At 37.3% G+C, this 22,785-nt stretch overlaps 1 protein-coding gene across 5 annotated transcripts; it reads left to right on the top strand.

Moving 5' to 3' along the window:
- Positions 1-2,017: 2,017 nt before the first annotated feature.
- On the top strand, positions 2,018-13,565 carry TEX30 (testis expressed 30). Of its 5 annotated transcripts, XR_004899915.1 has the most exons (9): positions 2,018-2,134; positions 3,766-3,839; positions 4,323-4,553; positions 5,526-5,577; positions 6,095-6,300; positions 6,987-7,246; positions 10,739-10,985; positions 11,085-11,114; positions 13,351-13,565. XR_004899915.1 is itself a non-coding variant. In XM_036011435.1 (6 exons), the coding sequence occupies exons 2-6, from the start codon at positions 3,825-3,827 to the stop codon at positions 7,158-7,160; spliced, it is 678 nt and encodes a 225-aa protein (XP_035867328.1). In that variant the 5' UTR covers positions 2,018-2,134; positions 3,766-3,824; the 3' UTR covers positions 7,161-7,451. The 5 variants fall into 5 exon arrangements, 4 of the variants coding, with proteins under 4 accessions (XP_035867328.1, XP_035867330.1, XP_028382304.1 ...); XM_036011435.1 differs by lacking the exons at positions 10,739-10,985; positions 11,085-11,114; positions 13,351-13,565 and having other exon boundaries at positions 6,987-7,451; XM_036011437.1 differs by lacking the exons at positions 10,739-10,985; positions 11,085-11,114; positions 13,351-13,565 and having other exon boundaries at positions 2,027-2,107; positions 3,770-3,839; positions 6,987-7,451.
- Positions 13,566-22,785: the final 9,220 nt, after the last annotated feature.

Below are 22,785 nucleotides of genomic sequence, written 5' to 3'. Positions count from 1 at the left end.
AGTATGTGAGGTGATCAGATAGAAGGATAAAAACTGTGAGGTGATTAGGGAAGGCCCACGGAGAAAATGACATGTAAATGAAGACATGGAATTAGCCAATGGAAACACTGTGAAAAGAGGGGACAGTCAGTAAAAAAGCCCCGTAGTAGGTGTGTTTAGGAGAATGTGAGGATAGCAAAGAAGCCCTGGTCCCTAGAGCTGAAGGAGCCAGGGAAAGAATAGTAGGAAATTGAAAGGTAAGAGGTGATAGTGTTACAGAACAAACAAGGGGGACCTGGGACAATATACTATTACTGAAAGAAGCCCCCAGGTCCGTTATGTCCGCTGCCAGAGGAAAGACGTCTCTCAATGCCAGAGATCCGTGAAAAGGAAAGCAAATGTTTATTTAATGCTATACAAACTTAAAGTAGTGACCTAATGTCTTTATCAAAAATCCTAAAGTCCCTTTAAGACATCCACAAACAGACACAGTCCTTCTTTCCCCCTTTGCCCAGTCCAGAGTACCGTATCTTAGGAAAGAAAATAGAAGTCCATGGCTCAGGCAGTCCTCTGTTTATTCCCAGTTAGTACTCCGTCTTGACTGGGAGACCTCCCTGGGTTCCTGGCACCCTCAGCTGTGTCTCCGGGATCTCTGCTAAAACCAGGTGGTGGTTCTCCCTTCTAAAGTTGCAGGGGTTCCCACTCTGGCAAAGGCACGTGGTCCACTCTCCCAGGGCCATGGGAGTTCCCACTCTGTCAAAGGCACGTGGTCCACTCTCCCAGGACCATGGGAGTCCCCACTCAGCCAAAACCGCATGCTTCTCTCCCTGCACAATGGCTGCGGGGTGGGGGGGGGGCGGTTTCTGCCACTCTGCCAAAGGCGAGTGGGGGTTCTCTGCTAAAGCCGCATGGTGATTCTCTCTTGCAGGGCTGTGGGAGTCATTCTGCTAAACCTGCGTGGTTCTCTCTCCCTCAATGGCTGCTGCATCTGGGTTTAAATCCCCGCGCCAGTCTTCCCCTGCAGCCCCATTTCCGATTCCTCCCACAGTCGGCCACACTTGCCCTCAATCTGCTGTCTTTTCCAGGTTTTCTGGTCGCCATCGTGGGTCTGGGAAGGTGTGACCCCATGTCATGGAGCCGATCTTCTCCGAGCTCCCACACAGGTGCTGTAACTCGGGGGACCTGCCCCCCAGTTATGTCTTGGTAGGGTAGTTACTTCCATTCCTCTGGCTCAGAGCTTGGCCACAGCTATTTAACATATCTAAGCGACCAGCCAAAGGCTATAGATATGTTAAATGACCACAACAGAGGTTAGCTACAAGGCTGTTGCTATATGAAACAGCTCTCAAAGGCCCTGCTCCATGTGTCCCTCCCCCAACCCACACCTGGGGGGTGGGGGTGAAGACATCTTAAAATCTCCTGGACACCTTAAGTTCTGGACCCCATTTCAAATGCCTATTTGGGGTCCCCCCTCTTGGCTGCACCCTGTAACAATAGGACAGACCGTATAAAACGTTGGTGCTCATTTTAAAGCCTTTTGGCCTTGATTATGAGCTAGATATGAAGTATTTGGAAGGTTTCCAGCCAAGGGGTTTACATTTTAGCTGGGTCTAGTTGGTTTTTGTGTTGATAACAAAGAGGTGGGGGGAAGCATGGGAACAAGAGATAATCTAGCAGATCATTTCAATAATCCAAGTTAAGATGGTGGGGCTCCGACCAGTGTTAGAAATACGAGAAGTAGTTGGATTCTATGTATATTTGTAAATAGAGCCAACGGGATTAGCTAACTGTGGGGTGTGAGAGAGAGAATCAGAGCCGACCCCACGTTTTTTGACCTGCCTGTTATAACGGAATAGTTGGGGTGGGGAAGGTTCCAGAGAGGAGCAAGTTGGCAATTAGACAGTATCATAAAGTTGGCTGCTTGCCAACCACGCGCTTGTCCTCAGAAAGGCGAGTCCACAGAAACGCTTGGCACAGTCACTGCAGGCAGCGCCCGAAAAACTCCCGCCCCCGGCATGCCCTGCGCCCAGCCCGCGCATGCGCTCTAACGGAACACTCTGGCGGGTGGTGGCGAAAGGGTTCTTTCTAGAGGAGAAGTTTGCTCCCTGAACCGATTAAGGGCGGATAGGTGCTACCCGCTACTTCCCCTTCCACGGTAAGTGCGGCGGCGGCCGCCTTTGGCGTTAATACGCGAGGAACCGACTTTCAAGAGACTGCTCGAGTGCCTGATGGCGCTGTCCTAAGCATTTCGGACTCCAGCTGTCCCTCACCAGGAGCTCTTGTCGGTCCGCAAGGCGTTCAGTTTAAGTTCATTGCGGGGCACCAGCCTCCGGGGCTACATTTGCCTGGAAGATTAGGAGACCGGAGTGTGGTGAGCGTGCGGGTGGGCAGAGCCGAACGGGTCCAGCAAGGGTCACACGAGGTGATCACCGGCAGCTAGCTTGAGGCAAGCCTCCGAGCTTTTAGGGGTTGCTCGGGGTCCTCAGAACAGTACCACACAGCTCTGGCGCACGCGCGTTAGTTTAGTGATAAACCGTTTTTCAGATGCCTTTGAACCCCAAACTCCAAAGACCCCCTTAGAGTATCTGCTCTTGTAAGGCTTGGTGTTAGTTGCAGATCTAGCCAGATTATCGACGCCCCCGTCCCCTCCCGGCTCCCCAAGACTTGAACTCTTTTTTTTTTTTCCCCTCCATGATTTCCAGTGTATTGCTTGCGACTTAATAGATAATATACGTTTTTCCAGTTGGAAGTTACAGTGGTTGTGGCATTTTTGATCCTTCAGCATAAGATGCAATTGGTTATTGTATTGTGGGGACACTACTAAATACAGTACAGGTTATCAGCTAATCATCGCAGCATCTCTGAGGTTGGTGGTGTTTTCTCCACTTGTAGCTGAGCCGGGTTTCAAACCCTCCTCTATGGGAATCCAAAACCAGAGATTATAACCGAAATTGGCTAGACCAGGTTGTGGTGAGATTATATCCTGGAACAATTTCATTGTTTCCTTAGTACAGAACGTGTACACCAGTTGTGAGGAACATACTGTCTACTGGAAGGGAATAGTTTTCCTGAAAACAAACAAAAGCCCAAATTGTTGAGGAATCATAGAGCATTCTGGGTTAAGATAGTGGGTTGAATACATGTATGTAATTTTACTCCCTCATGAAATCTCCATAGAGTTACAGTAAAGGGAAATTTTTAAAAGACAAACCCACAAGGATGGAGAAAATGAAAAGGGAACAAAAACAATAAAATACTAGGCACTAGAAAGTAAAACGTCTTAGCAAATTTAGCTTAATTCTAAACCAGCAGCAAGGAATACTGTGGAATGATTATATAAACCACAGATTCTTCAAAATACACAGAAATTGGCAGCACTATCCAGTTATTCAAGGTATTATTGCATAGTGAAAGGAAGAATTGAGAAAGATAATTAGGAAGGAAATAGTTTAATAGAAAGATGCTGTGAAATTAAGTTAAAGATAGTTGAGAATAAAGATGCTTAGAATATGTAAATGTCAACATACAGCATCCCATTTTGATACGAATTTTCTTAAGGCTTCCTTGTTGAGGTACCACACTGGCTTTTTATTATATGACATTTGCTGGGCCCACATCTGGCCCCAGAACCTTGAAAATAACTAAATAATGCATATGTAAAGATACCAGTTCTTATAGAAATACTTCTAAATGTGTTTATTTCAGCTATTGAATGTGTTCATTCATAGTTCTTGTATCATATCCATGTCTGCCAATCCAACTTTCACAACAGAATCTTCTTTTCAGGTAGATGTCCTTTGCTTCTCAGATGTAATGCACTTTAAGTTTGTTATTCAACAGTGAAAATGAGTCATACAGAGGTAATACATATTTTCATATGTACTTCACCTTCAGGGCTCACTTATTTATTTATTTATTTTTTAGTTATAATGCTCCAGAGTGATTTTCTTATTTTCAGCTTGTACTATAAGAGACACAATAGCACTAGTGGTTAACAGTAAGGACTTTAGAGCAGACAGCTGAAGTTTGAATTCACTTAGTGACTATGTAATCTTTGGCATGTTACTTAATCTATGGTGCCTCAGTTTCTTCACCTGTAAAATGGAAACAATAATAGTATTTGCCTCATAGTATTATTAGGAAGGTTAAATGAATTAATACATATAAAAAACTCATAATAGTACTCAACACACAATACTTCTTAACTATTAGCTATTATTAATATTGCTTTTTATTTAGAGGCTGTTTCTTGAGTCATGGGTTTTGCAGAACAAACATAGTTATTCATTTGTCTGAATAGGCAAGGAAGTAATTTTTAATACCTTTATTCTTTTGAATTCTAGGTTAAATTAAAAATACCTTTTGGAAATAAATTACTAGATGCTGTTTGTTTGGTACCTAGCAAGAGCTTAACATATGGAGTAATTCTTACACATGGAGCATCAGGAGATATGAATCTTCCTCATTTGATGTCACTGTCATCCCATCTTGCATCTCATGGGTTTTTTTGCCTGAGGTTTACCTGTAAAGGCCTTAATATTGTACATAGAGTTAAAGCATATAAATCAGTCTTGGTAAGAAAATTTCTTTATATTTACTTATAACAGAATTCTATTTTAAAATTCTTAATAAATTTTGTTAGCAGTCACTTGATTTAATTTAAATATCTTTTAATGACTATTCTTAGAATCTCATCAGTACATGAAGTTTCTATGGAGATGAGTACTCACATCATAAATGGTCCTCCATGATACTGCCAAGGAAGCTACTTATGATGCAGTTTTTTTTCTTTTTTTAAAGATTTTATTTATTTATTTTTAGATAGGGAAGGGAGGGTGAAAGAGAGAGAGAGAGAGAGAAATATCAGTGTGCGGTTGCTGGGGGCTGTGGCCTGCACCCCAGGCATGTGCCCTGACTGGGAACCGAACCTGTGACACTTTGGTTCGCAGCCCGTGCTCAATCCACTGAGCTACGCCAGCCAGGGTATGATGCAGTTTTCTTACTAGAATATATAACTTTAGAATATAGTTCTGGATATTTTGCCTACTATACTATGAATGTATAGGTATAGCATGGTTTTTTATGTGTCATTTAGAAACTATAAAGTCCCTCGATAAAGTAAACTGAAATTTCTTTTAATCCAAATTACTTTTAGCTTTCTAAGTTTTTCAGAGCTTTAAAGTAGATGTTAGTATTATTATAATTTTTTATTAGTTGGAAGCTTTTACTGGCCTTTTTTAAAAACATAATTTGGTCTTCAAAAATATTTCAATACTTGATTTCTTTTTAGACTGGTGATATGGGGTTTTTTTGCTTATATATTTGTCTGTATTACCCAACATACAATTTGACAGTGAAGGCATCGCCAGAAAAAGCAAAGAACGGGTTAACTCTTTTAAGAGCGAATCTCAAGATTTTGTCGTTGTCTTTGCAAAGATTTTCTTACATTTTAGTAATGATGAGTAATATTTGTTGATTTTCTAGTGGAATATTTTATAGGAGAAGAATTAATAATTTCTCGTTGATTTTTTTTTTTTTTTTTTTAGAGTTACCTCAAGACCTCACAAGAATACAAACTTGTAGGTGTTTTCCTTGGAGGTAAGTTGCAATAGTTGTGAATACTTGTTTTAAATGTACTACTAATAATATAGGAATAGGTAATAGAGAATTAAAGTAGATGATGGGAAGCTAATTTAAGATAAGGATTGTTTTGTTTGGTTTTGATAAATCACTTTCTTGTATAACATCAAAGGACTTTAGATATTTAAAGCAAATTTAAGCCTCATAGATATATATTATAATTCAAAGATTTCTCCTTTTATTTATGTATCCGGTTTACCTTCTCTCAAATGATTCCTTCATGAGGATTGTCCTCACAATCATTCAGAAAAATAATTTCTTTTTCTAAAAAAATTGACTTAGGATTAGTTTTTAGCTCTTCACAAGCTATAAGTGTCCATTATGGGTGTTGTGAGTTCTTAATTGTCACTTTTTGGAGTTAATTTGTTGATATAGAAATATGATAGATAAACAGTAAATCAAATCTAATTTGCCACATATCTCCTATTTTATGTGTGAATGTTAATATGTTAAACTTAATTTTAATTGATTTTAGGTCGTTCAATGGGCTCAAGAGCAGCTGCTGCTGTAATGTGTCATATTGAACCAGATGATGGTGATGACTTTGTCTGTGGTCTCATTTGTATTTCTTATCCACTGCATCATCCAAAGCAGCAGAATAAACTTAGAGATGAAAATCTCTTTCGTATAAAAGAACCTGTATTATTTGTGTCAGGCTCAGCAGATGAAATGTGTGAAAAGGTAAATTGTAACTTGATATTTGTGTGAATGAGAGAGAAGGAAAGACAGAAATACCTTGGGAACAAGATATTAGCTATGGCATTCAGTCTCTTTAAAGAGATACTGATTTGACTAATTAAGGCTAGTTCTGTGCCTTAGTTGCTCTGTTGCTTTGGAAAACTTAGAAAAAGCATAATGACAAAATTCATCTCCCTGGAAAGAGAGTTGGTAAATAGATTAACTTTTGCTTGGGAAATGAAGGATTACTCTGCATCTTTTGATTTGGGGATTACTAGACTGTACATTGATTTATCATTTCAAGATTCTAGCAGATTCTTCAATTTTTTAATAAAATCGACTCAAGAAAAATGAGTAACTTGTACATATTAGTGAAGATGAGTATATTTCTTAGAGCATACACTTTCCTTGGAAAATATTTTTAGAATTATTTTGTCCAATTTACCTATTTTTTATCAATAATAAATTCTAGATCAGTTCTGTAGTATTGTAGTTTCTGAGAGATGGGGACTGCCTGCCACTTTAGTAGACATTTCCTTGCACATTCCATTGCCTCAAAATTGTTTGTACACTAGGTATTTAATGAATATTTAGTAAATGGATACTATTAAAGGTGGGGCAGGAGAGAGTGAGTTTTTATTAGATACAAATAGAGCATTAGTCTAGTATCCTTTTCTTTTTTCCTTTAGAACTTGCTGGAGAAAGTTGCACAGAAAATGCAAGCTCCTAATAAAATCTACTGGATTGAGAAGGCAAATCATTCTATGGCAGTGAAAGGACGGTCAACAAATGACGTTTTCAAAGAAATAAATACACAAATTTTGTTTTGGATCCAAAAAATCACTGAAATGGACAAGAAATAATTGTCTTTAGTTCAAAGCCATATTACTTTGAATACAAATACAGTTAATTTGATAGAGAACGGCATAACTCTCAGCATTATTATGAGGTATATTTTCAACTAATTTAATGTTCTTTAATGTTACCACATTTTTAAACATGTTTTAATTGTGAAATTGATGTCTTTTACAAAATGTATTTTGAAAGCATAGTTCTGTAAAGATGCACAAATTTTGAAGCTGGTCTAAATATTTATTTTTATTAATGCAGTTAAGTTTGAAAAAATTAAACATTGGAATTTTGTTACAGTGGAACTTTTGTCTTATTTGTGTGCAATTGAGAAAGTAATTTTGCAGAAGAATGTCATCTTTAAAAAAGGAAAACAGCACTTATTTTACTATAGTAAATTTAGTCACTAATTCAGACCCTCAACAATTCTCATCTGTATAATTGCAGTAGCCTAATTGATTTTTCTATTTTACTGTCTCCTTGCCTAAGTAAACCAATTGACACCTCCAGCTCCAAAATTTAGGAGATCTCCAAGAGTAACTGTTAAGGTTACAGTCCTTAGTTCAAGGCTGTGTATAATAGGCCCTGTCATTTTAGCCTTATTTCCCACACACTCTTTACCTTACAGAGTACTCAGGTAACATGGACTACACAAAGTTTTAGAACTATCTAGGGTCTATTTTAGTCTCCTCTTCCTGAAACTTTCTTCATTAGTGTTTGCCTATTACCAAAATCTACTCATTCTCTTTCCCTCTTTATAACTTCCTTTGAATTACCCCAACCACATATCTTTCCTAGGAACCCACATTAATATCTTGCTTTTTGTTTTCAATCACACCTTGCCTTCTCAGTAAGTTATTGACATACTTGGTTCATACCACTTAAATTACATTCATATTTGTATCCATAAAGCACTTTTTAGTTATTCAGTGCCTTATGCTTTCATTATTCAATAAATATTTGTTGTATTGAACTAAGTAATATACAGAAGATTTTTTAACCATTATGAGTAATCCTGGTTTTATATTGCTATTTATATATCTATCATTGGGACTTTTTTCTTGGTAAATAAAGAATAAAAACCTAGCTCAAAGAATGTAACACTGTTAGATAAAGATTTTTAAAAACTTTAATATTTTTTTCTGTTTCCCTGTAGGGTCTATTACTGTTAATGATAGGATTTCTCTGGTGTTCATTATTATTTATTGTCTATGACTTTTAAAAATAAATTTAGGTTACATAATACTGTTCACTTGAGATTGAAATAAGAGGTTACTAGTGCAAAGGACAGAAGTGTTTGTGCTGAAAACTAGATAATTGTACTTTTATGAGTAGGCAAGTACATAAATACAATCGTCCCTCACTATATTGCGCTCCTCTTATTGCGTCTCCGCGATACAGTGAAGACTAGATAAGTGGACTGCGACATAGCGAGGGATGACTGTATACTTCACTGATGAGTACCCATATAGAATTTTATATGTTAAAATTACATAGGTTTAGGAGTGTAGAAAGTGTTTAAGAGCATATGAAGTGTTTATAAGAGTGTGGGAAAGATTTATAGGAGTATTGGAAGGGTTTATAAAGCCTTAAAATATATATAAGTAATAAAATAAATATAAGGCCACTACTTCTTGGATTTTCACCTATTGTGTGGGTCTCTGGAACATATCCTACCATAGGTGAGGGATCACTGTAACAAACAATTTACAAAACCCTGAAAGGGGATACTCTGCAAATTTAACTATCACCATGAGTGTTACACAGAAGCTCCTTTTTAGTTCTTGTAAGAGCTATTCAGTAGTATACTAGAGATAAGTACCATAAAGCCCTGAAAAATCTAAGCAACTCAAGTAAAACATTGAATCCCCTTTAAGGTTTTATTTAAGTGAATTAGAGAATGCCTGCCATAAGGCAAGAGAAATTGAATGTTTTGCCAGGTGCATTATATTTTATAGGAAAAAAAAAAACAACCCAGAAGAATAAAATTACCCTGTGTATGTAGGTGGGGAGTCAGAGGAGGATGTACTTTACCATGGAAAAATCCAGAGGAATTGCTGAAATTTTTTCCAGAAGCAATGAATGCCTACTATGAATTCTGGAAGGCATTCTTTGCAAAGACAAACTCCAAGATCACAGTTAATCTAAATAAAGATCGTAACTACCTAGTCCTGTAGACTGGAAGACTAAACTCTTAGAATGTGCCTTTGATTTTATTGTCTCCAATACTAAGGAAAAATAAGAGCCCCATAAATCTTCCTTGTACTCAAACTTATGTGACCAAAGAGGCCTGAGGTTAACTCTTGTTTAAAGAGTAATATTTCTTTTCTCAACCCATCTTAAGTGAAAATGAAGTATTAATTACATCTGCAAAGGGAAAGTACTCTTAAATCCAAGGTATACTTTATTTGTGAGTAAACTGAGGGAAGTGAGGAGGAATTAAATCTGACTCTGCTTCATCCTTTTTCTGACATCAGGAAGCATTATAAGTAGCCACTCCTTGGACTCACCAGACACAGTGAAAAGGGAATTTGCCATTAGACCATGGTAAAATCTAACTTTGGTTTTCAGTACAACAGAAGACTGTTGCAGGACATTCCAACAGACCTGCAAAAAGAAATATAAATTTAGGTATTTTAAGATTAAGGAAAAAATCCACAGGCTCATAAGAGACAAGCTGTCATGTCCTATATGGTCACAATGGGACATACTTAAATGCCAAATAATTTTTTAATTATCTGAGATTTAAATTAAACTGAGACATCGAGTTTTGTTTTATCTTTTGTTTCTAAATATGGCAACCCTACATTTATATTTTCCTGAACATAAAGAGTCATAAAATATACCAAACTATTCCTGCAGGTAATAGAAAATGGTTGTGTCGAGTCAAATTTATTCTAAATTTGAATTACAAGGCAGTGATAACCCAACTATGCTAAGGGATTCTTTATAGAATCGTGTTTCTTTTTGTGAAATGTATAGAGGATTATTTTAAAAATTTTAAGTAAAAAAGCTGTAGCATCACACATCTCACAAATGAACTTTTATTATTGCTAAAGTTGCTATGTGCACAGTTAAATACCCATTATGACACATACCTCACTTTTTTTTAAGATTATTTATTTAATTTGAGACAGAGGGGAAGGGAGAGAGAAAGATCAGGAGAGAAATACTAATGTGTGGCTGTCTCTCACATGCCCCCAACTGGGGACCTTGTCCACAACCCAGGCAAATGTACTGACTGGGAATAGAACTGGTGACTGATTTGTAAGCCTGTGCTCAATCCACTGAGCCACACCAGCCAGGGCCATACCTAACTTTATTTAATCACTGCCGCCCCTGATAAGACACTGAGCAGCACTGGAAATTTTTTTCCAGCAGAGCATTTCATGTGGTTTTGAAATGAGGAGGACTTCTGAGTCCTCACATCAATCTATTTCAAATATAAAAATATCAAAGCAATTTTATTTATTGTAAAAAGCTGTAATGAGTGGATTAGAAGATAATACATTTTTAAATTTATGGGACATTCTAGAGTCTTGCATTTTGCAAAATGATTGGGTGCCAATATTCTTTATTTTAATTTTCCCAGGAGTTATTTTTGAAATCGTGCTCATAAAGATTTATACATGGTTTCAGAAAAAGCTTACACTTCCAGAAAAGGGTATTTCAGATGCCCAGGAGGTAAGAATAATGTTTGATTTCCTTCTTTCCTATTTTTCAAAATCACACATAAGAATGACATAAAATTGTGAAAATGATATTGGGATTACTACTCTAACATTTTATTGTCTTCCTTGAAAGAGAATGAAGACAGTCATATGGAAACATGAAATTTGGTAAATATTATATAATTTCATATTTTAATATATATAAAACTTGTTCAATCTGAGCTTCTCCCATTGGTGCTCTTTTTTAAAATTTCCTTTTATCACTAGGTTATTGGTTAATTCATCTTCAGAAGAAAGGTAAGCATTATATTTTGATATTAAATGAAACAGACTGGTTTTGCTTCATTCAAAATTGAATTTACATCTGAATTAAAAATTTTTTTCATTATGTATTGAGGACTACAGTTAATCAACATCTTAATTCAATCTAATACTGATTTTAAACAGTTGCTTTGTTCCAAGCTGTGTTAATTGCTTTTAGTTTATTACTGACATTACCCTTCCAGATAGGTAGTATTATTACTGTTTCTACGAATGAGGAAAATAATGCTTAGAGAGGTTAAGTGACTTGCTTCCCTATATCAACCTTTCCAGTATGCACAGAAAAGGAGTAGCAACCAGTTTTCATAATTCAGTTGAGAAAATATTTATTTAGCACTATTGTGAACCAACCACACCCTTAGTTAAGTGCTGCAGGAGTGACATGAAAGGAGTTTATACAATCGGAATTCATCAGTATTGTCAAGATGTGAGTGCTAGGGATTAAATACTGAGCAATACTCTTGCTGCAATCAGTGATTTAATTGTTTTCATCAAAATACATTCAACAGTCATTAGATATACAATAATGGACCTTGTGTTTGGTACTAGGATACCAACATTAAGATAGTCTCTGCTCTCAAGGAGCTTATATTCCTATGGAGGAGGCATATACATAAAGGGTGATTGTCCTTCAGTATGGTAACACAGTGAAAACAATATTATGAGAACATTTAGTAAATATCTAAGCCAGCACTGATGCAAAAAGGCAGAGAAAGTGACACACACATAGCTTATTAACCTTGCATGAAGCTTTGACCCAGTCTTTTATCTTATGACTTCAAATTTGGCCCACTTTCCATTAGGCTAGGCTCTCTGGGATAACTGTTCCATTGCTCTGCTTGTTAGAAAGTTCTTTATTCAGTCCAATTCTGCTTCCTGGTAACTTAACTTCATCAGCATGCTATCCAGGACCATGCAGAAAGCCTAATTCCTACTCATGGATCACACTTCAACTATTTGAACACAACTCCTGTGTCCCCTACCCTATAGATTGATATTGACTACATACCAAATGCTGCAGACACAGGGAACAGTTGTTAGGCTGCAAGTTCAGACTTCTAAACTCTTTCTCAGACTTTTGCACAGGAATTTCTAGGAGTGTATGCATTTTAAAGCTTCCAGGTAACTCTGATGTGGCCCATCGTAGTCCAATATCGTAGTCCAGAACTTTGGACCTGACTTATACCACTTCTAGGCACTGTAGTTCTGATTTTTCTTAAAGCAGATACCTGAAAGATGCTTTTGTAAAATAAAGTATTACAAACAAACTATACTAATAGGGTATTCCATTCTAGGTCAGAGAGGTACATGTTTCTATCCAGTTTCATTTTCAGTAAAATAGCTTTTTATGGGCCTAGCCCTGGCCAGTGTGCCACAGTTGGTAGGAGCGTCGTCCTGTAACTTAAACATTGCTGGTTTGATTCCAGTCACGACACATGCAAGGTTGTGGGTTTGATCCTGTCAGTGCCTATGTGGGAGGTAACTGATCAATGTTTCTCTCTTGAATTGATGTTTCTCTCTCTGTTTCTCTGTCTCTCTCCCTGTCCCTCCCTCCTTCCTCCCCCTCCTTTCCTGCTTCTCCCTCCCTTCCTCCTTTCCTCACCCTTCCTCCTTCCCCTCCCTTCTTCTCTTTCTTGAATTAGAATAAAATAAACTTTTAGAGAAGCAAAAGAAAACAAAAAAGGCCTAAAAGTTGATACTAGAAAATGTTAGGCAGGCTTACCTCTACAGATAATGAGATTAAAGATTTTTTTTAAGATTTTATTTATTTTTATTTTTAGAGAGGGAAGGGAGGGAGATAGAGAGAGAGGAGAGAGAGACAGAGAGAGAGAGAGAGAGAGAGAGGGAGAGAGAGAGAGAGAGAGAGGGAGAGAGAGAGAGAGAGAGGGAGAGAGGGAGAGAGAGAGAGAAGCATCAATGTGCGGTTGCTGGGGGTTATAGCCTGCAACCCAGGCATGTGGCCTGACTGGGAATCGAACCTGCAACACTTTGGTTCGCAGCCCGTGCTCAATCCACTGAGCTATGCCAGCCAGGGTGAGATTAAATATTTTTAAAAAATATCTTCTTTGTCCTTTTCTTCATTTTTAAAGCTTGTAGCATGAGTATGTATGTGTGTGTAAATATGAATATGTATATTCATATACATTGCAGTCAGTTTTTAAAAGTTATTTTAAAAGTTGTAATGATGGCTGTCTTTTACAATTTCTTATAGGGCTGATGACATCCGCTGCAAGTTAAGTTACAGAGAAATGCAGGACATGATCATAGAACTGAACCATTTTGGTAATAATAAAAGCCTTAGTGTGATAGATTTGAAAAAGAGTCCAGGTCACCTCCCTTTATTTCAGGGAGTTGAAAAGAAGACCTAATAGTCATAAGACTACAGCATATCCACATAAAGATCTAGAGTTAAAAGAAATAAACAAAAAGGGAAAAAAATGACAGCAGAAAAGAACGTACCAATGTTTGAGAAAACGGAAAAGAAAAAGAAGCTCTAATATTGACTCAAGCTAAATCACCATTCATTTGGCTCAGTGGTTAAATATAGTACCTCATAAATGAATATTTCCTATTTGCTGAGGCTTTAAATTTTATGCCTTATATTCTACTTTAAGGGTTTTCAAAATGAGTAGTCTTCCTCTTTCTTAACTGCCCCTATTCATATTAAATAAGTTACAATAGCTTGCTTTTTGAAGAATTTTTCTGATATCCTACTCACTGCTGCCCCAATTAAATACTCCTTATGTGACTTTAAGGCTTTGACTCTTGTCTCTTCTTATGTCTCTTGTCATGTTTCTTCCTTTGCAAGGAAGACTGTTTTCATGTCAACCTGTAAATGTTCCCTTTCCCTTGGTAGAGTCTTATGTTATTTCTGGGTGCCAGAATCAGGGTCCAAGACAGAGTCTGCAGCATGCACACTCCTGCCTTCAGCCACAGAACTTTGGTTAATAAACATAAAAATTTATAGGTCCATAAAACCCCCAATTACCCAACTCCCACTTTTTTAATAGTGAAATGTAAGTTCACATTTTAAACTATATCACAGTGACTGGATACCATTGAGGGCAGTCTCTGCTCTGCTGGAGTAATTTTCTGGATCTGTTAAGAGTGATTCCATTTTATGTTGCAAAGGTTGTGTGTGCTCATGAGAGAGAAAATTTAAAAGACATATAGTAAGAGCAAAAAAGAAAAAGAGAGCGAGATTGAGAGGAAATTCTAGCAAAGTAATATATCTGAGTACTGATGGGTAATGCTATCCTAAATAACTTGGACTTCCACTGGCTGGCTTTTCATAAACTGCTAATCCTCTTAGGTGCAGATTTGTATAAAACATTAGGGGTTAAAGAGTACATAGAAGTTTCTGCTACATAAGGTAAAGATGTTTAAACTAAGAGTTCAAAATTATTTTGAGGCTTCTAATAAGGAGTACTTTCTACTGTCTTGCCTAAAGCCTCAGATGAAAAGGAAGCAGCCCTGTGTTCACTCCAGATCCTGGCATAACATTTCAATCCACAAGGTACTTCCAAAGTCATATTGCTAGACAAGGTTTTTTTTTAAGATTCAGTTCCCAAAGTTATCATAAATATATTTTAGACCTGGGTAATATCATGCCTGTCGCCTAGCTCCCAATTGCTCTGTTTTTGCCTTTTGCTAAGCATAGAACAGGTTTGGTCATGTGTAATGGTGTCCCCTCTACTTTGCTCTACACAACCAGGATGGCAGCTCCTTCATTGGCTGCTTTGCTTGCCCATGGTACTAAGTTTAATAGCAGGTGTTCTTTTCAGCTCAGCAGATGCTAACACAATAAACTGCACCTTTTAGAACGCTCTCCAGCTGTCTCTGATTCTAGATGTGTGTCTGAGCTCTGAGCAGCAGCAGCCTGGGTGGCTGAGGGAAGGACTGGGCTCTCCAGATGTCTGGTTAGAGGCAGAGGAGGAGACTCCAGAAATATGATACCCATTGGCTCACAGGATGTAACCTCCTTCATCACTTTAACATCTCAGTTGTTTAGCTAGTGATGGCATTTTTCAGCTAATTTTCATTAACTTCAATTTCCTTTTTTAAAAAATAATTTCCATCTTTTAAATCTAGATTTTACAATGACTTTTATTAAGAAAAAACTGACATATAACATTAGTTTCAGGTACATGACAAAATGATTCAATATTTGGTTATATTGCAAAATGATCACTACAATAACTTTAGTAAACATCCATGTAGATTGTTCATATAAAGAAGGTAAGTAGAAAAATGCCTTTATGCAAGCCTAAGCATAGCAGTACAAGTAATACCTATTTTTCATTATTTACCTATCAAAATTCACAAGTTTGTTTTATCTTGTATATAAATGTAAGATTGTATATATTAAAAAAATTTTAACCTCACCCAAGGACATGCTCACTGGTTTTAGAGGGAGGCAGAGAGAAGGGGAGAGGAACACTGATGTGAAAGAAACATCAATATTTTTTTAATATATACAATTTGCCTCTTGTACATGTGCCAACTGGGGACCAAACCTGCAACCTAAGCATGTGCCCTTCCCAGAATCAAATCCATGTCCTTTTGGTGTATGGGATGATGGTCAAACCACCTGAACCATACCAGCGAGGGCTAAAACTGTGCATTTTTGTAACAAGAGCTTATAAAGAGAAATGAAATTTATATTAATTTATGATTTTCACCAATGTATTCCTGGAAGCTCTGTTATACACTGGGTCCTTATAAAGCAAAGTGTTTTTTTTTTTTCTCATCAGGACATGTAACCATTAGGGTAGTATTTCTGCACAGGGACTTAGTTAATAAATTATAGACATGACAAATAGTGTCATAAAATCCAGGGTATAGCACTTACAACATTTACAGTTATTTGACATGGTACAATTATGTTCCAGCTCTACTAAACCTAGGATATTATTTTTACTACATCTTTTACATAAAATTGCAATTCTACCTGTCTAAAATCTGGTCCCTCTAAAATTACCAGACTAGCACAGATACAATAAATGAAAATATTTAATGTGTAATAAACATAAATTTCTGTATCTTTTTAGACCATAAAAGGAGAATATATGAAAATATATTTATATGCCCCATGTTTCTTTACACTGTTGGTTGGGAAACTATAAACATTAGCTTAACCTGTGAAATGATGAGCTGTTCAAAATAAGTGAGCCAATGAGGCTGAAGTGGATCTAAGATGGCATAGGATTAAGTAGAAGCTACATGACCTCCTCCCAGGACCCCTCTAAAATCACAAGTAAATTGTAGAGAAATCATCCAGAATAAAGAACTGAACAATAGTGGGAAAGAAGCCTTATAACCATGGATAGAAGAAATATCTTCACCACAATGTGACTGTTAGGGAGTGCAGAGAAGACATGAGAAAGCTGGCTGGGTTCCCATGGGTGGCAGCTGAAGTGCCAGAGGAATATTTCAGCAGCTGGGGGGTTCTCCCTGAGAAGTGTGGAGTCTAAACCCCAATCTGGCCTCTCCAACCTACAGCACCAGAGCCCAAAAAGAACCCAGGTAACATCAAGCTGTGAAAAGTAGCAGGGTTTCTCTCTGCCAGGAACAGATGGGGGAATCACAGAGAGCCTTTTAATGCACCAACACAAAAAAATTTCATTTGCAACCCCTTACCCTGGGCTCCAGCAAAGATCAGGAAGAGTGGACTAGAGATGCTTGAAGAGACTGGGGACCGTGGCTTTGGGGAGAGAACTGAAGAAGCAGTAGCCAGGATCCCAGTGCTGAGTCATCCCCCATACTGCAGGAGCCAAATCAGACAAAGTAAATTTCAAAACAAAGGCCATAAATAGAGACAAAAGAGGACATTATATAATACTTAAGAGAACAATCCATCAAGGAGATATAACCCTTGTAAACATGCACCCAACATAGGAATTCCAAAATACATAAGGAAAATCTTGGAAGACTTCAAGAAAGATATCAACAGCAACACACTCATAGTAGGGGATTTTAACACCCTCTTTTCAACAATGGATAGATCTTCCAAGCAAAATTCAACAAGGATATTGTGGCATTGAAAAACATTCTGGATCAAATGGACTTAATATGTACAGAACCTTTTATCTCAAAGAAGCAAAATATACATTCTTCTCAAATGCACATGGATCATTTTCAAAGATAGACCACAAAGTAGGTCACAAAACAAGCTTCAACAGAATAAAGAATATCGAAATCATATTAAGCATCTTCTCAGATCAGAATGGCTTGAAATGAGACACAAACTTCAAGGAAAAAACTCAAACATTCATATTCATGCACACTGAATAACATGCTGCTAAATAATGAATAAGTTAACAATGAGATTAAGGAAGAATTTAAAAAGTGTATGGAAACAAATGAAAATGAATACACAACAGCCCAAAACCTATGGGACACAGGAAAGGCAGCCCTGAGGAGGAAATTCATAGCAATACAGGCCAACCTAAAAAAGATAGAAACATTTAAAATAAACAACCTAACCCTACATCTAGAAGAACTGGAGCAGAAGTGTCAAACTCATTTTTACTGGGCGCCACATCAGCCTCACAGTTGCCTTCAAAGGGCTGAATGTTATTTTAGGACTACATAAATGTTAACTACTCCTTAGCAGTTAAGCCAGAGCTTGGTGCTGCCACCAGGTAGAAACAAGGTACCAGGACAGATAAAACAAGATGGAGGGCTGGATTTAGCCCAGAGGCCTTGTGTTTGCCAACTGTGAACTAGAGAACAACACGCAAAACCCAGAGCGAGGAGAAAAAAAGAAATAAGATCAGAGCAGAATTAAATGACATAGAGACTGAAAGAACAATTCAAAGGATCAACAAATCCAGAAGATGATCCTCTAAAAGGATAAACAAGCCTTGGCTGGTGTGGCTCAATGGACTGAGTGCTGGCTTGTGAACCAAGGGGTCTCCGGTTTGATTCCCAGTTGGGGCAGATGCCTGGGTTGCAGTCTAGGTCCCCAGTAGGGAGCATGTGAGAGGCAACCACACATTGATATTTCTCTCCCTCTCTCTCTCTCCCTCCCTTTCCCTCTCTCTAAAAAGAAATAAAATCTAAAAAAAAAGGAAAAGATAAAATTGACAAACATTTAACCAGACTCATCAAGAAAACAAGAGAGAGACCAAAATAAATAAAATCGGAAATGAAAGAGGAGAGATTACAACTGTTACCTCAGTAATACAAAGGATTGTGAGAAATTACTATGAATAACTATAGGCCAAGAAAGTTTACAACCTTGGTGAAATGGACAATTTCTAAAAACATATCATCTTGCAAAACTGAATCAAGAAGAAGCAAAATGCCTGAATAGACCTATAACAGCTAGTGAAATTGAGCAGTAATAAAAAACAAAACAAGAAGCCCTCCTAGTACAAAAAAGCCCTAGACCAGACAAATTGACAAGCAAATTATACCAAAAATTTATGAAGAGCTAACTCCTATACTCCTCAAATTATTCCAAAAATTTCAAGAAGAGGTAAACTCCCAAACTCTTTTTATCAGGCCATTATTATGGTAACTCCAAAACCAATCAATGACACAACAAAGAAAGAAAATTATAGGCCAATATTGTTGATGAACATAGACACTAAAATCCTCAACAAAATATTGGCAAACTAGATCTAGCAATACATTGAAAAGATTGTATATCATGATAAATGGGATTCATCCCAGGGATGCAAGAATGGTATAATATTTATAAATCAATAAATTTAATATGCCACATAAACAAAATGAAAGGCAAATATCACATGACCATATCAATAGATGTGGGGAAAGCATTTGATAAAATCCAGGACCATTTATGTATAATAAAAAACACTCAGCAAAATGAGATTAGAACATTCCTCAACATAATAAAGGCCATATAGGAGGAACCTACAGCCAACATTACACTTAATGCACAAAAACTAAAATCTTTCCCCAAAGATCAGGAACAAGACAAGGATGTCCACTTTTATGACTTTTATTTAACATAGCATTGGAAGTTCTAGTCACAGTGATCAGACAAGAAAAACAAAAGTCATCCAAATAGGAAAGGAGGACGTAAAACTGTCATTGTTTGCCCACAACATGATAGTGTGCATAGAAAACCCTATAGGCTCCATTAAAAAAATGCTTGATGTAACAAGTAAATTTGGCAAAGTAGTGAGATACAAAGTCAATATTCAGAAATTGAAGGCATTTTTGTGCACCAACCATGAAAGATCATAAAGAGAAACTAGGGAAAAATCCCATTTATTATAGGAAGAAGAAAAATAAAGTATCTAGGAATTAATTTTACCAAGAAGGTAAAAGACCCGTACTCAGAAAACTACAGAAAATGAAAGAAATTCAGGAAGATACAAATAAATGGAGGCATATACAATGTTCATTGAGTGGAAGAATCAACATTATTAAAATGTTCATACTACCCAAAGCAATCTATAGATTCAATGCAATGCCTATTAAAATACATATTTCACAGGTTTAGAACAAATATTTCAAAAATTTATATGGAACCAAAACCAACCCTGTATAGCCTCAACAATCTTGAGAAAGAAGAACAAAGTAGAAGGGATCACAGTACTTGATATCAAACTGTACTACAAATCCACTATAATCAAAACAGTCTGTTACTGGCATAAGAACAGACATATAGATCAATGGAACAGAATAGAAAGCCCAGAAATAAACCCATGTCTCTATGGTCAATTAATATTCAGCAATGGGCAGGAGCATAAAATTGAGTAAAAAATAGCCTTTTCAACAAATGGTGCTGGGAGATCTGTAATGGTATATACAAAAAAAATGAAACTAGACCACCAATTTATACCATACATCAGAATAAACTTAAAATGGATTAAGATTTAAACATAAGTCAAACACCATAAAAGTTCTAGAGGAAAACATAGGCAGTAAAAATTTCAGATATTGCATGTAGCTATATTTTCACTGATACATCCTTTAGGGCAGGGTGTCAAACTCATTTTCACCAGGGGCCACACCAGCTTTACAGTTGCCTTCAAAGGGCCAAAATAATTTTAGGATTGTATAACTGTAACTACTCCTTAACTGTTAAAGAGCTGAAATTATATTTGGCCCTTTGAAGACAACCACAAGGCTGATGTGGCCCGTGGTGAAAATGAGTTTGACACCCCTGCTCTCAGGCAAGGGAAATAAAGGAAAGAATAAAGAACTGGGACTACATCAAATTAAAAATCTTCTGCATGGCTAAAGAAAACCTCATCAAAATGAAAAAGGACCCAAATGTATGGGAAAACACATTCAATGATACTTGGACACGGGTTTGATCTCCAAAATATGTATAGAACTCATACACCAGGAAGAAAAACAATCCATTTAAAAAATGGGCAAAGGACATGAACAGACACTTCTACAAAGAGAACATGCAGAGGGCCCACAGACATATGAAAGGATGTCCAACATCACTAGCCATCAGAGAGATGCAAATTAAAACCACAATGAGATACTACCTCACACCAGTCAGAATGGCCATCATTAACAAACCAATAAACAACACATGCTGGTGAAGATGTGGAGAAAATGTAACCCTAGTGCACTGTTGGTGGGAATGCAGACTGGTGCAGCCACTGTGGAAAACACTATAGAATTTGCTCAGAAAACAAAATAAGGAGCTGCCTTTTGACCAAGTGATTTCACTGCTGGGATTATACCCTAAGAATCCTGAAACATTAATTCAAAAGAACCGATGCAGTCCATGTTCAAACCATTATTTACAATAGTCAAGTGCTGGAAACAGCCTAAAAACACATCAGTGAATGAGCGGATCAAAAATCTGTGGTATATTTATACAGTGGGCTATTATGCAGCAGAAAAAAAGAAGGAACTCCTATCTTTTCCAACAGCGTGGATGGAACTGGAGAATATTATGCTAAGTGAAATAAGCCAGGTGGTGAAAGACAATACCATATATTCTCAACTATAACAGTGACCAAATGAACAAAACAAACAAATGAGCAAAACAGAACTAGAAGCATGGGAAAAGGACCAAACTCTCAGGGATCAATGGTGGGGAGGATAAGGGAGGAACGAAGGGGGAGGGACTAGTTGAAGAACAAGTATAAATGACCTATGAATATGGACAACAGGGTGGGAATTGGCTGTGATTGGAGGGTGGGCCGGGCAGGGAAGAGTAGTGGAAGAAAACTGTGATAACGGTAATAGAACAAGAAGAATTAAAAAATATCATCCCATTGACTTTCCCCCTATTCTTGACAGTTCCTGTTTTGTGATACGTAGGAGGAAAGGAAGAATGAATACCTGGGCCATTGTGGTGGTGGTGTAGGGGAAAGAAACCTGTAGGATCTGGCATGAGTACCTGATGATCTGTCTGCTCCTGGTAGATTCTCCACTGATGAGGGCCTTTGAGAAAAAGAGCATAGCTCTGTGCTGACTCCTTGTACCTGTACCAGCTCCTGAATTTCAGGAATTTTTTGACCTGGTTATTAAACAAAAGCCATTATTGAAATTTAAGTTACATAAATTTACAATTAAATAGAGTATATAAAAGGTAAAACTACAAGTATTTGGAAAAAACAAGGTAATAAATACAACTCCTCATGAATTATTTTAGTACAATACATTTGATGATTTAGTACAATACATTTGAACATTAGCTATGCTCTTGAGGCCATTGATATCCCTTGTTTCCTGGATGATAAAAATACTCCATGATGGTGAGCTGCTGTACATCTTTTCCTGGTGACATTTTACTGGTAGTTTGAAATCACCAAAGTGGGAGTGTTTATATCATGGTAATCGTCAAACACTACAAATCATTGCTGTTTCCCCTTAGCCAAAACTAGTTGACAAATATTTACCAGTCACAATGGTCTACTCCTCTGTCTTCTTATTGTCTCTGAAACCAAATTCAGAATCAGTCTTCCAGCCCTCTGAGAAAAACTAGGGTGTCTTTGGTCATTCATAAATATTAGGATTTTGATATCATGTATTGTTAGATGTCAGTAGCTTCCCATAGAGGTAGGTCAGGCACATAGGTCTTCTTTCCTCTCCTATAGCCTCCTTACAATCCTAACCAGTGTACATAATAGGAAAGGACAATGTGTAAGGATTGACTTGGCCTCTCTTTATTAGCAAGTTCTAGCAAGGTCAGTGAGGCCCCGGCCTCTGGAAGCTCGCCTTTTTGTTCAGGGCTGACAATTCTCCTTCCAGGGGTGAAACACACTAAGTCAGAATCTGTAGGCAAGGGCAGCACTCTGAAGAACTGTGGACATCTGTTATGCTAGTTTACAAACCAGTCACTTCACTCTCACTGTGGTCAAAGACCATTTCCCAATCTGCTATATACTGACACTTTTTTTTGTAAAATAAAACAAAAAAGAATTTCTAGGAAAACAATGAAAATACACACAAAGGACATTTGGCAGTGTATGGTTTTTGATTTTCATGACTTGAGGATGGATGGGGAGATATTACTGTCAGTGGATGGGGACAAGAATTGCCAAACATCTTAGCACAGGGCAGCCCCATTCCCCACCATCAAAAGAATTATCTAGCGGAATTATGTCAAATATGTCCAGCCATTTGTCAGTAGGGCCAAAGTTGAGAAGCCCAGTTCTGGTTCTTTTGTTTTTCCCTGAGAGTGTATGTCCACTGT

Source organism: Phyllostomus discolor, chromosome 11 (genome assembly GCF_004126475.2).
Source record: "Phyllostomus discolor isolate MPI-MPIP mPhyDis1 chromosome 11, mPhyDis1.pri.v3, whole genome shotgun sequence".
Lineage (NCBI taxonomy): Eukaryota > Metazoa > Chordata > Mammalia > Chiroptera > Phyllostomidae > Phyllostomus > Phyllostomus discolor.
The sequence above is the reverse complement of the archived record's forward strand: the minus strand, read 5'-3'. Positions and strand labels throughout refer to the sequence as shown.